Consider the following 15,372-nt stretch of genomic DNA (forward strand, 5'->3'; position numbering starts at 1 on the left):
AACTCAGACCACTTCTGCTCACACTTCCACCAGATCGCTGTTCTCTAGCCATTCTCACCATCCTTCTAAAACCCTAAGTACACACCGTATGCCAGCAGCAGGATGACAGCGATGATGGTAGTCCACAACAGCAAACCAGCTGTGAACCTCAGCAGCAGGATGAAGACCAGACTAACAGCCAAGGATAACAGCAGACCTCTGAACACAAATTCAGAGAGTTAAAAACATCTTAAATACAATCTTAAATAATACAGTTATGTATGTAGATGCAACTTGAACTTGAAACTTGAAATAACCCTTGTCATGTGAAATTTGTTCAGATTTTGAAACATTCAACAATCTTCACATGATTCATCTCACAGTGACTCTTCCAAAACTAAATGATTTCAGGCAAAGACAAAAATATCATGCACATTACTTCAACAGTTGCAAAGTTATATAATATAGGTTCACTTTATTGCTGTAACATCCATTAAAAAGTTATAATCCTTAATATTGAATGAAAATCAAATCCCGTTTTTGTCATCGTCGTCATTTTTTCTACAATGGCCATTGTATTTACATTCTGTAATTATCTCTCTATATAGTAGTTTTTATTGGTGGAATAGTGGCAGAGTCAGGGGGGAAATTGTCTCCCCATTAAGAAAGATGCTACTAGAGGTACAGCAACATATTTGAATCTCCGACAGGATTGGTCAGGATGAACTGACAGCAGCCTCTCTGATCATGAAAGTAATTGTTAAAAGCACAAACATAAAAATCTATTTACGCATGTTCCATCATCCCCTGTGGTTCGCACCATGCAAACAATCTCGACCATCGGATTCCCGCAACAGGAAATAACATTACTCTTTTACTCATTTGATTTTCTGCCGCTGAAATGTTTGTCGGTGTTATTAAAAAAACAAAACACCACTTCATTTCAGGTTAAAATGCGTTGCAATTTAACCCTAAATAATATTACAGATTTTTCTTTTGTACTGCATTACAGCAAAAAGCAATACATTACTGTAATTGCGCTAATTTTGTAACGCGTTATTCCCAACACTGACGAGAAATTGATGTCCTAACTAAAGATCCGTGACATGTAAATGCATCTTAAATGCGCTAGACTGGGGGCGTTGTTTCACTTATTGCAAATGCAAATTGGATTATTGCATTTTCATATACATTTTTATTCCCATAACACATGTGGAAAATTATAATGCTATTGTGGTTTACATTATAATTTTAGTAAAATACTCTAAAGGGTTCCATAGACTGCTTTACCAAAACAACCTAAGTTTGTTTGGCTGCACTACAAACAGATACACCAGCTTGTTTGCTGTGTTATTGATGATCAGGAGTGAAATTTTAAGGATTACAACTTTAAATTTTGACAATTTGTGAAGCACTATGACATATCTGTTTAATGGAACAAACGTGAAACATCAATGAACCATTCTCCCCTCGACCCCTTCATCCCTCTATCCTCGATCCCTTCATTCTCTTCTCTCGACCCCTTCATCTCTCTTCTCTCGACCCCTTCATCTCTCTTCTCTCGACCCCTTCATCCCTCTCCCCTCGATCCCTTCATCTCTCTTCTCTCGACCCCTTCATCTCTTCTCTCGACCCCTTCATCCCTCTCCCTTCGACCGTTGCTGTTCTTTGTGTGTGTTGTTTGTGTAGTTACATGAGTATCCATGCCCATGACTTGGCGTAATCTTCCACTATCTTCATGCCCAGCTCCTTAGTGTCCATTAGTTCTGTTATACCCCTGTGTGGAGGAGAGAGAAATGAGGGTTAATATGCAAAAGTAGGAATTTGACTAGAAATTAAAAGGGTCCTGAACACAGAGAGAAAACAGAGACTGGTCCCTTCGATGTTATATTAAAGACAACACAGTATTTTTAGAATCCCCTAGATGCTGACTAGGTAAGGTCTTGATGAGTTATTTTTCAGCAAAATATCTGACCTCTTGTACAATGGAATTTATATTTGTAAGAAAATGTTCACACATATCACTATTAATTTTCTAATGCAAACATCTTAAATGCTCCCTTCCTCAACCACCACTTCACTGCCTAACAAACTATGAACTGTATTTTTTCTTGCACATCTGGAAGTTAAAATACAAACTTGTAGCTAGTCCCTGTAGCTAGACAGTATGTCACCAGTGCAGTTAGTTTGTTGGTACTATTGAGTGATCTTGACTAATCAGCAAAAGAGACGTTTTAAAGATATGTAAAAGAAGAAGTTACAGTACTTGGCAGCATGTTGGAGTTCAGTAACACTGCGTGCCATTTCCAGAGCGTCTTTAAACCTGGTTCTGTTTGCTACAGTCACGGTCCCATTCAGCGTGATGAAGTCTGGTAGACATCTCTGGAGAACTGAATCACACAGACACACACACACACACAAAGACATACATGTTCTTACATTATTATATATGAGTGCATTATTGTTAAAAATATCAAGGAGACTTGACATTTAGAACTGTATGGGAATTGTGTGTGTAATGATATAGGAGAAGAGAGAGAGAAGAAGGAAGAGAAAAAAATATTTCTAGGGAGATGAAGATGTGTCTGGGTGGAACTGGGACAGGTCAGAGTTTTTTCGATTTATTTATTTTTCACTTTCCAATTTATTCTATCATTCTTTTATCGATTATCTATTTATCTATTTTGGTTTAATTGTGTTTGGATATGTTTGTCCCCCCACCCACAGACCCAAAGGAGGTTGCTTCCTCCAGGTGTCACTCTATTTTAGGGAGTCGCTGGTTATGGACCGGGTGAAGAAATGAATAATATGTAATAGAAGATAGATTAATAAGTATGAATACAAATCAATAAATGAATAAGTAAGCAATAACATAAATGAAAAAAAAATTTCATAACAATTTAAACAAAACATTTTAGCTGATGAGCAATTCCATCAATTGTATAAATGTAATCAGATTTATATGATGGAGCACATGGACAGGTTATTGGAATGATTTTGGTCAGCAAAAAAACCCCCCAAATCATGGGGAAAAATTCTAATTCTGACATAATTTGTTGAAATTGTTGGAGAGAGAGGTGTCTCATCCTTACATGGTCTGCTAGGTACAATCATGGAGGGACAGTCCTCATCTCGTAGAACCTGAGACACTGGCTGGAAGAAACAGAGGAGAGACAGAAGGGTTAGAATAATAGTATGTAATTGTTTTCTGGTCCTTTGGTCTTTGTGTAGAAGACAAAGACGACAAAAAAAAGTATTTTATTTGGTCTCATGTTTAAAAAGGGGGAATTCGGGTTTACAGCAGGACTACATCACCAGCAAAGATGCAGAGAAGTTTTTCTAGGGACATGTATTTCATGTATCAGTACTGGTACCTTGTCAGGGTTGTTAAAGCCAGGCTTACAGAACTGTCTGTAATATTCCCAGGAACTCTTGCCGAGTTTGTGCTGCAACTGCATCTCAGTGTAGGTGGCAAACTTGTCTGGGCACTTTGACACACACATCTAAAATAGAAATTTCACACAGACAGATTGTTAATTTATTTAGGGAAGCTAATTACTACTGTTATGGGATTACATCTATGGATCAAACTGATAATTTATCAATGCAAGTTTGCAGTCAACTTGTAAACATTAAGCTACTTTCAGTAACAAGAACTTTTTTTATTGACAACAACAATGTTGTTTAAGTTAATGAGCAATGTTCAATATATCTGTGTTGTTCTACAGTGTTTGAAGTAAAGAGTGTCTCAATCCTATACTCATCAGCTTAAACTGACATGATAAATCAGGTGCAGCAGATGTGACCGTGATAAACTGATGCCCTGTTACTGCAGCAGATAAATGCATCATTCATTGTTAATAGAGTACCTGAGTTGTGGGGCACTGTAGGTTGATGAGTATAGTCGGGTTGGTACATTTCAAGATGTTGAAATAGAAAAGGATGGGTTTCTTCCTGCAAAAAAAGTGTTAATGTTAAGAGTCAGGAATTATTTTGTGATTAAATACTGTAATTTGACTTTTCTCTAGTCTGCACTTTCTGCTTCCTTTCAGGTAATGATTTCCTACATAACCCAGAATTTGTTCCTTTGTGCAACCCCAAGCAGAGAGTGTTGCTTTATATCAAAGCAGAGTAGAAGAACTTTAAAGTTTAAAGTCTTGTGAAAGTCTAGCCATGATTGTGGTCCCTTTGTCACTGTTTACTTCACTGTTAACTTCTGAAACACCTGCTGGTGCCTCAGCCTTAAAAACTTATGTTTGCAGCCACCCATTGTTGAAATAAGCAGAAATGTATTTAAAATTATACTGGAGATCCTGCAGCTTCTACAAAGCATGAACGCTGAATGCAGCACCATATCCAGTTAATGGAATAGTGCACAAAATATTGTTTCTCTTTCTCTTCTTTGAGGTATTGGAACAGGTACAACATACTATTTTGGACACCGCCTGTTTTTTTTCTCTTTTGTTAGTCTAAATTCAAACCAACCTAGAAACATCAAGAGTTTGAGAGGCTAAATAGCAACATATCTTGCAATTTGGTGACAACCCGGAGGCTCTAACACGACCTGCCCGAGGAAATTAGGCTGTCGGAGTCAGTGTCTTAAGTCTCTTCTAAAACCGAACTTTTATCTGAAAGCAAATCCTTATTTTATCTGAGCTACCTGCTTATTTTATTGTTTTTATTCTCACTTTATTGTTTATCCTGCTTATTTTAATGTTTTATTTGTTGTTATTTCTTAATGTATTATGTCATTCACTGGGGTATTTTTTTAATCTTTCTCTCTATGAAGCACTTTGTAGTAGTAGTAGTAGTAGTAGTAGTAGTATTATATTGACCATGCTGTGTGTATGGAAACTGGACTGTCTTGAGGGGGAAAAACGTTTACTGTAGATATACGTAATATAAAAATGAATCATGACCTGCTATCACATATACCCACGCTGGTATTTTTTTTATGTGATTTTGTAACCTTCTACGTTAGGCAATTATTTAAAGCAATAAGAAAATACACTAAAAAACAACAAGATAGTTAAGAACTCCAGTTTTCAAGATGGCTTGTCTTTGAACACGAGCAGTGAAAAGGCCTGAGCTAATCATAGGACTCCAGTAGTTAAATTTTTACTCCTTCTTAAAATCATAACTCAGTCAAATCTGAACATGCATATATTCTTTTGATTACACTTCCTGAAGATATTGTTACCTCTGAACTATCAAGACGAATCCAGGCTTTTTAATATCAGTGGCTCATCAGCTGTGTCACTTATTGTATGGAAAAAAAAATAAATCTCTTCAACATGAATCACCAGTAGATGGCAACACAAACAAGAGAAATGAACTGTGTGTTTGTTGATTCTTCAGGTTTTAAGGGTTTCTCTGTCTGTATCTCTCAGTCACACATCCCAGTGAATCCTCTGACACACACCCTTATCACTCTCCTGCAGCCTGGTGAACCAGATGGTTTCACTTATTACTATAGTTGCATCAGTTTTTTAAGGAGAAGTTTCTTTTTGGACCAGTCCCATGGAGAATTGAACGGTATCAGGCACAATGCTGAGCATCAGATTTAGATATTGAAGAGATAATTGACTAGACTGATATATTAAATACTTGTACTGTAAAATTTTCTAATTATAATTATTTTCATTGTTCCTAGTAATTGTTCCTCGAAAAAAGGATTAAAACTTCACGTTTTTTTTTGTTTGTTTGTTTTTTTACATTTGATACTTTATTTATTTTTCTTTGATAGTGATTTTGTATTTGGTTTTTGTCAATTAATATATTTCTTTATTGATCCTAAACATAAAATTACTTCTACATATTTTTGACCTAAGGCGCGGGCGTGCGCACAACACACACACACCACACACACACACACACACACACACACACACACACACTTTTACTGTTGTTTTCTTTTGTATCATATTTTAAGCGTTGGCAATATTGTTGTTTGACATTCATGCCAATAAAGCTGAATTGAATTGAATTAATTGTTTACAAGAGACAAAGAGAATGGGTATTAAAACTGCCAAATGCTTGTACTACTATAATTTTGGTTTCCTCCCAAACAGAGATGGAAAATATGTGTCCTAATTCAGGGATTGGATCTTCTGAAGTCTGCATTTTTGGCCAGAATACATCACAGCAGGTTGATAAGTTCTGTCCCATATCAAAGACTCCTTCAAATGCAGCCAAGGAATGCAGCCTTATTTTGCCTGCATTTGGAGGACAGAACCAGTGTATTATTAGCAGCCTTGGATATCCCATAATCCATTGTGCAGCCTTGAACTTGTTAACTGGAGACTAGAAATTCTGCAGATAAATGGAAGCTGGTATGGATATATCTACCACCTGTTGCATGATTTGTTAGTACGTTAAAGCGAAAGAAGAGAACTGTAAATTCAGATTCCATGGAACATGTCCCAGTTTATTACTGGTATGTGCACTTTGATGGTCATTTGAGGGCCACTTTGTGCAGATTATTTGGGGAGGAGGCTCACTGAAAGACCAAACATCCTAGAATGTTTGTATTCAATCTTAAGAAGAATGTTTAAGTAAAAACAGCCTTGAAAATAGACCCACAAGTGGCCATTGCAGCGTACAAATTTGCGCTCTTTCGTACTCACAATCACACTATTTTGAGTGCATACCATTACCATTTTGGCAAAATGCAGTGCACTATGAGTACCCAGAGTGTGGAACGTGGCTATCACACCCTTATCAACAGAAGTTTAAAAAATCACTCTAAAACTAATTAAAGCAATGATAAAATATCATAATATCATATCATAAGCTATTCTCCTGAAATATTTCAGTCCAGACTGCAACAATTATGTGATACTGGCAGCATGAACATGTTGTACAATATCTGATTGCTACTAAAGAAACTGCTTGTGTAAAATGTTCACCTATAACTCAAGATCAGCCGTTAACTGTCCATCTCTCTAGTGGAAAGGGGCTTCCTCTCTGGACACCACTGCGTCTATACTGACAGTTCTGAGAAACCTGCATTTAAATCTCAGCCTGGTCTCACTAGTTAGGTATTAGATACAGGCATTAATATCACAACACAATTATATAATAACCAATTAATAATAATGACCTAATAACAAAAGTCCCTGCAGGGTTTAAAGGGATCTGGTGTGTAGTGTGTAATAGTGACTTACGCATTGGTAGTTCCCTTCTGACCACAGAACTGGCCATAACTGTCTGTTGGATGGAGTACCTTCCTGGGATCCCCATGTAACCAGGCTGGACAGACAGACAGACAGACAGACAGACAGACAGACAGGTCATTTCACTGAGAAACAGGAAGCAGATATGCTGCATCCTATAAGCAGTTATACAGTGTGGAGACTAGAATTAGGCCTAGGACTGAGACCTCCAGTAACCATGGGAGAAATCTGTATTTGTGTGTGTGTGTGTGTGTGTGAATTATGAAGTTTGCTTTTTTTCAACCTTCCACTATCCCTCAGTGCCAAAACCCTGCAGTGGGATAAAATAATCAAACACAAAATTACAAATAATAACTAATAATTAAAGTGTAATTCCCGGCCACATTCTCCAAACAAATAGGAGACAGCATTTCACCAGGCTACTCTCTAAGCCATTCTGCTCCTCGGATCTTTTCTAATCACATCTAAAGTAAGAGCTGATCTTTCTAATAACCTCATGAATTAAGCTTTGTCCATTGCTTCAGCACCTCTATTCAATCCCAGCTTCCTGGAGCCCAAAAAAGGGGCAGGACCTAGCTGGCACAGCGCTGCATCAAAGTGTAGAGATAGGCCTGGCTGTGCAAGACTAGTTTTTTGTTTCAATCTCTTTCATCCTTAAACTTGCTATTTTTAGTGCATAATTGCGTTCACTTTGACAAGTTTGGCATAATTTTTAGTGCACCATGAGTACCTGGGTGGTACACTCATAATGGTCAAAAAGTGTGGACAGTTTTTTAGGACTCCCGGTAGAGTGGACCACTAGCATATTTTAAAATTTGTGAAAAAAAGTGGATTTTGTATAATATGGGATCTTTAAAAGACCATCACCTTGTATGATGATCTGCGGTAAGGGGCTTCTCTCTGTCACTGTTTAGACACGGCTGACAAATATGTGGAATAATAAACAGCATTGATACTGTTTCTAATAGTTGTAGTGGATGGGCAGATTTCATCATGTGTGTTTGGGGGGGGGGATTAAAGCTCGAGAGAGGTAGAAAGAAATCAAAAGGATTGGCAAGCATGGGATGCATATTTCATCATTTGTCAGAATCAGATGTTTATATCATATATAATATATCATTTGTATCAGTGTGTTTTCTTGCCAGAACTAAAATTCTGGACTAATCTTACACACTGTACCTTTAAGTACGGTAGTATTGTACATCATTACTACAGTACATTTCAACATACATTGTGTGTTGTTTTGAAATCTAAAATCAATGTAAAATCCTGCAACATGTATTAAGAGTTTTGGTCGCATTAATGCAGTTCACAGGTGAGATGTAGTTCTAAAGAAGTGGACTCGTATAGAGAAATGTGCAATGTTAAAAAACAAACTGAGTGCTTCTAAAGAGATAGGTTACCTTTCTCCTTCATGCGTTGTAGTAATTTGCTCCTATGCTTCGCACCTACAGTTTCAAATTCTCTATTGTCATATTTTTGGAAAGGAATTTGTATCCTAATGTATCCTAATTGTATCCTAATATATATATATAAATATGTCAATAAACATGTTGAAACAGACAAGCCTTTCTGCACAAAGGAATTAGGACGGAAATGTGGATTTGTTGAGTGGAAAAGTGTTGACCTGCCTCTGTAAAACTAGTAAATATGGTCAGCTTTAAAACATTTATAAATGCACAGTTCAGTAAATTGGGTGATGTAATTAATGACAATGGTAAGAGTGAAGAGATTGTGTTTATACTTCGTGTGTGTGTGCGTTTGGCAGTGATGAAAGGAAGGAAGGGGTTAGACAAAAGACAGATGGGGGCTCAGTACAAGGTGCAGACGGGGGGAGGGGGGGTGCTTGAGAGAGTGAGGGTGATGTCATTAGGAATGATGTCATCCGTGTTTGGTAGTAAAAGAGCTGGAGTGGAGTGATTTAGGAAACAACCCTCTTGTAAGTAAGTGTGCGCCTGTGAGTGTGTATGACTATGTAGTTACGTCTGTGTCCATGCTCTTTATGCGTTAACCCATATAATCACATACAGTGGAGAATGTGTGTGTGTGTGTGTGTGTGTGTGTGTGTGTGTGTGCGTGTGTAGAAATGTAGGCTAGTGTGGTAAGTAGTCTGTGTGTAAAGTAGGATTAGTGGATTCATGTCTTTATAGGCTGATGTCACCAGTAGCCCTCAGAAACACACATACACACACACACACACACACACACACATACACACACACACACACACACACACACACACACACACACACACCCACACCCACACACACCAGTGGACCCTTTCTCTGAGCCACTCACTCAGAACTCCATTAACCATGTCTGCTCCATACTGCTCTTTGGGAATGAGCTCATACTAAGATATGAGGCAACACACACACACACACACACACACACACCACACACACAACACGCACACAAACACACAAGTTCGTCCCTCTATCCCTGTGGGGACATCTCATTGACATAATGAATTCTCTAGCCCCTTACCCTAACCTTAACCATAACAACTACCTGCCTAACCTTAACCCTTCCCCTAATTCTAAACTTAATGCCATTGTAACCTGAACCCTAAAACCACGTCTTAACCCTAAAAAAACCGTCCGTACCATGATGTGGTAGTAGGAATAGCACTTGCTGTCCAAATAGCAGTAGATGAGAACAATATTTGCAGAAGCCTATTCGGCAATAGTGGAGCCAGGATAGATGGTAGTGGCAGATAAGTTGCACTAGACAATTCTGGTTCTAGCAGCCTTTTAAATCTTTTTGCATGTAGGAATGAATAAAAAGGTGGTAGAATATACTGTATGTCATTAGTTCTGTAAATCAGAGTTTCAGATACTTTCTATTCTGAAAGGAATGCAAATTCAGGAGAAATACTGAATAGTTTGGACATTTTTGCACATCTTACATAAAAGACAAAAAAGGAAATCAGCATTTGAAAGCTCCCAATGATCTAACCCTCGGGTGAGATACATGTACAAGTAAATGGGAATAAGAGAGTGAGAGTTGGGACAGTGATGATCTCATACTTAGAAGCTCTGCCTGCTGTTTGAGAACACAGGAACAGGAGACTGCAGCTAGAGCTTCAGGAGATTCTTACATTAAAACTGCCTTCAGGTAAAATGATGATGAAAGATAACGTTTCTGACTGTGCCAAAGACTTGATAAAAATACTATATTTCTGTTGTGTGGGGACAAAGGCTTTGTGAAACTTGTGAAAGTACTGAATTGTTCAGCGTCTAAGTGAAGCAATTCAGGAGTTCAGGAACTGTTCTCCTGGGGTGCGTTTCCAAAGAGCAACGTTGCTAACTACGTTAGCAACTTCCTTGGTTGGAACTATACAGTTGTGACACAACTGTTTCCCAAAATCCTAGTTCGAACTATGGAGGTAACTACGTTGGTAACTTACATGGTATGAAGCATCGTTAAGCGACTGGTTCTACTCTGACAACTATGCCGTTGTCAGAGTCGAGTTAACTGGTTTTATTAAATTAGCTTTTTACTTTAGTTTTTGGAATTACAACTTGATTTATCTTCACTCGTGCATCTTGGAAGCTAGCTTCCGTGCACATCCGGTTCCACTGTTGTTGTTGATGGCACCAGAGTTCTGCTGGACTACTACCTCATTTTTATATAAAAACCGGACAAAGCTGGATATTACTTGGAGAAAACAAAGCGAGGAAGTTGAACTACCTGGTGAGTTTAGAAAATCTGTGTCTGTCGTTGTACTTTACTGTGAACAGTTTAGCATAGCACACCCATGATCCATCCGAGCTCCATTCAGAAAACACGTATTTTAAAAGTTGTCGTCCTGCTGACAGACCTGAAAAAGTATGAATTCATATGTCTAACAAAACGGAATATTGTAGTTATTTCGGCATCAGTTTGATCCGTTTATTTAGCTTTTGGTGTGAACGCAGCTTTAGGAGGTGGATGTAATGTGTTTTAATGTGTTTTAATGGGAATGTTCGATGTTTGCTGTAAAAAAAAAGAAAAATTTAAGGTGAATTTTTTTTAAATGTAGCTGTAAAAGTACTTTTCAATCTATTTGTCAGGTCAAGGGTAGGGTTGCATTATTTCAATACTAAGTAACTTAACGTAGACCATCTACAAACAGCAGCTGTTTTTCACACAGATTACCCATCTGTTCACAATAACTTAATTTAATATCAGTCACCCAGCACAAAGGTTAAAGCACAAAACGGAGAATGTAAAGACATCTTAATATTACTTTCATGTATACATTTCTAGGCCTATGAGGAAGATGGGTGTTCTTCAGTCTTCATTACAAACATAAATATAAAAAGGGATAGCATAAAATTCATTAAAGAACTCACAGGATTTGAACCCGTGTCTATCTCAGTAGAAAACATTTCTCTGCTCAGCCACTTATCACACTGAGCTATTCTCAAGATTTCAAGAAATCATTTGCGGCCAAGGGATTCATAATAGTGTTAAAGTGTTGAACTGAAGATACTTGCAGATTAAACCTATTTTACTAAATGTCTTGTAATCGCTAATAGTTCTTCATTGTATCTATGAAAATGTTGCTATTGCTATAAAAAAAAGCTATAACCTATATTTAGGCTAAATTAAATGATTAGGTTATATATTATTTAGATTTTCTTGTTACTGCCAGTACAACTATAATATGAAAAGCCTAAATAATAAGTTAGCATAATAATGTCACTTAATATCAGAATATGACAACGTTTTGTGAGTTTTGTGCTGTGAAAGTCAGACGAACACACCTTGAAACATGTTAGTTCAAAACTACAGTATGTTGGTTAGCTCAAACCACGGTGAAAGTTTTGGGAAACTGTTGTACTTCAGATATTAGTCATGATGCATTGTACCAAGATAGTTCAATGCTACCTTCCGTGGTTGTACAGGAAACTCAGCTAACACCTTTTTTACTCTTTTTTCCCCCCCTGTCACTGTTCTTTTCATTTTCTATTTCAGGTCATGTCTCCCTGGGCACTAGTTAGTGTTGATATATACCCATGTTCATTTCATATTTCTGTGATGACCATTCAGCTTTTCACATTTGGTACTCTGGAAAAACTTTAATAAAACGGTCTTGATTATAAACTAGTGGTTAACTTTGTGAAGTGTTGCGTTTTGGTTAGCAATAGGCAACAAAGGTACTTGGTTAGATTTAGGAAAAAGTTCATGGTTTTGGTTAAAATAACTGTTACTTAAATAACGTTACTCACGTAACATGACTAAAAACAATCAGGGTTGACTTTTTATTTTACGCTGGAAACGAACATTTGTCTCCTGGAGTAAAATGTCTGTTTTTTGAGTGCCCATCCATCCCAACCACCTCCTCACTCTGACTTTTCTGTAATTTATACTAAGCTTACTTTTAGTATTGAACAATGACGCTAGAAGGGTTCCCCCAGTACATTGAACTATGACGTTAAAGGCTGCCATGTGCGGTAACAGATGCCGAAGGACATGACAAAGTGTAGGTAGGCCTATTTGACATCCTGTTCCATGTAATGGACGCTAAGCTATCTCCATGACAAGTGAAAAATCTGCATTGTGTTCATGTCAAATGTTTGAAGTAAAATTTAGACCGTTATCTTTACATAGTTTGTCCACTACTGACCATTATCTGTTTATTTAACTTTCAAATATCAGCCTCAAAAATCCAGAATGGATCAGTGACCAAGGCAAAAGCTTAACTGAACCTTATCCTAGACTTTTTAAGGCTTTGAATTTCAAGATCTACCCGTTGGATAGCAGAAGCATCTGCAGCTCTTAAAGTGGCTGAACAGTATCAGAGTTTTAGTGTCTCAGCTCGTGAAGCAAAAACTGGGCTTGAAGTAGAAATTGGACGGTTTCGTATGGAGCTGTACACTCGACATGAAACATCCCTTTTCTTCCAGCTCTCACATCAAATGCTTTAATTCAGCTTCCTCCTCGACTTCCTGCTGTGACTTCAGGAGACCCTGAAAATATCAATCAGCTTTGGCAACAAAGAGATTTGTATTGCTCTCTTATTATCTTCTGTAAAGGCTCGGTCTCTATCTCTCAGGAAAGAAACTCAGAAAGCCTCCCAGTGGCGTGCTGTCTCTCCCTTCCTCTCTTTCTTTCTCTCCTGTCTCCTTTCCCAATCTCTCTCTTTTATTCTCTCCTCTTCCAAACCACTATCCACTCACACAATCAATGAGATCGAGGCACATACAGAGAGGAAATATATCAGGGAAAGCAGTGATTCCCACTGTAAATGGAGTAGCGGCTAAATCTACAGTTAAAGCCACTGAGGGTTGCGCGGATAGACGTCTAATTGACACGCTCGCCATACCACCATAGTCAACTAGTGTTATTCTAACTTTGGACAGGTTTGTGCAGAGACAAAGAGGGAGCGAGTGAGCGAGGAGGTGCTGCACGAATATATGCTCCTCATATGATGTACGCCTAGATGATAATGTTGTTTGCATCTTAGATTGTGACACAATAATGGCAGCAGCTACTTACAGATCTGGAAAGAACGCTTCTCTCCCTCGTTCTCCACTCCTTCTTTAGTTTTGGCTATCAGCGGACATGAACAACAACAGAAGGTCCGCTACCATTAATTGATACATAAATGACTTTTGATCCACAATGGCTTAGAATCTGATGAAGTCTATGAAAGCTCCAGAACAACTACCATGTGGACCGTAAAGTGAGATTGTTTTAGTCAACTATTGTTTGTTTCCAAGGTAAAGAATGAACTCTGAAAACAACATGGATGAGAATTCCTCAAGTTGCACCTAATAAATGGAAATTTTAATATCTGCAATTCTATGACAACAGGGCAAACTCTATCTACCGACGAAGATCATGTGATGTGATGGAAATGGATGAAATTGTTTTGTCATCAAATTCCGGCCCTTTTCCACCGCATGGTATCGGCTCAACTTGCGTCGACTCTACTCGCCTTTTATGGTTTTCCATCAAGGAAAAGTTGTACTTGTACCTGCTGCCTGGTAGGCCTAGTTTCTGTGTGATGTGAAAAACCCTGCAGACCGCTGATTGGTCAGAGAGAATCGTCAGAATTCACTGCATCATCCTTGTGCGTGCCTGACAGAGGCCAGCAACATAAAGTTTTATATTGTACAATTTTCGTTCATCACTAAATACACTTCTGAGAAGTTCCGAGGTGAGAAATCAACTGTGTAGATTTCAAATAGTGACAGTTTTACGAAAAGTGGCGGTGGGCGAAGCTCGTGCCAACCGGTGGAAGCAGCTCGTGAGGCCGGCTAGCCGCTCACAGAGCCCTCTGGTCCCACAGTCACACAGACCACTACAGCCAACGCAGCAGAGACTCCAGCAACAACAGCAGAGGAAAACACAGCTGTAAGATTTTCGTACCGCTATTCTGTCTTTACATTCTGAGTAATGTTGAAACGTTTTAACTTAAATAAAGAGCTGGCGGTTGTGTGTGGGTTGTGTGTGCTATGACGACCAGCTACATTGAGGGGTACTATCTGCAATGGAAATGGAAAACGGAGGACGGCGGGCCAAAACCGAGTAATGGAAAGGAGACTTTTGTGCAGCTTTATAATACTGTCAAATTCAAACAGGATGATATTAAGGGACCTTGTAGTGTCCTAAAATAATTTTGGTGAGAAAGTACAGACTTTTTACTTGCCTATCATGAAGAATTACAGTTATAAGCACCTATGGGACACACTCAGGCAAAACCCTATTGAAGAGTTTCATGGATGAGTAAACCAATGAATTCTGGAAAGCTGAGGTGATTCTCTGTGTGTGTCCAGCTGCAACTCAGTGTTTGCAGTGTGGAACTGAAAGTTAGTTACTGTGAGAACTTTGACTAAGACTTTGATTCATTTCTAAGAGTATAAATAGGGAGCTAATCTTTAAGTGCATGTGAATGCAGTCATATTATCATGGTGTGTGTGGCTAAAAGTTAGAGAGACCAAGAGGAAACAACAAAGATTGTATGTGTTTAGAAATCCACAAGAGAATGCACTACAAAAGTCTGATCAAAGAGGGAACTGTGTGTGTGTGTGTGCGTAGACTCACCCACTATCCCCAGGGCCACATATGAGAGGATGACAATGATGAAGATCAAACAACATAAGACATCAGTGCAGCTTCTAAAGAGACAGAAAAGAAACGAGTTGTAAACCGCAGCAGCAATATTTTGCTTTCATTTGGGATCCATGATTACTGTTCTGCCTAGTCGCTGGTTTGCTCACTCGCT

The 15,372-nt window shown here is 38.3% G+C and overlaps 1 protein-coding gene across 1 annotated transcript; it reads right to left on the reverse strand.

Moving 5' to 3' along the window:
* Window positions 1-85: 85 nt before the first annotated feature.
* Window positions 86-15,261, reverse strand: LOC119882038 (choline transporter-like protein 5-A; the record flags this gene model as incomplete). Its single annotated transcript, XM_038692055.1, has 8 exons — window positions 15,192-15,261; window positions 7,146-7,230; window positions 3,849-3,933; window positions 3,354-3,482; window positions 3,072-3,132; window positions 2,246-2,369; window positions 1,673-1,756; window positions 86-198 (listed from the first exon to the last, which is right to left on the reverse strand). Coding segments are annotated over exons 4-8 (511 nt in total), but the record flags the coding sequence as incomplete, so codon positions are not given.
* Between the last annotated feature and the right edge of the window lie 111 nt (window positions 15,262-15,372).

The sequence above is a fragment of the Micropterus salmoides genome, unplaced genomic scaffold (genome assembly GCF_014851395.1).
Source record: "Micropterus salmoides isolate LMB-PRFRI ecotype aquatic unplaced genomic scaffold, ASM1485139v1 Ms_hic_scaffold_285, whole genome shotgun sequence".
In the NCBI taxonomy this organism is placed as follows: Eukaryota; Metazoa; Chordata; class Actinopteri; order Centrarchiformes; family Centrarchidae; genus Micropterus; species Micropterus salmoides.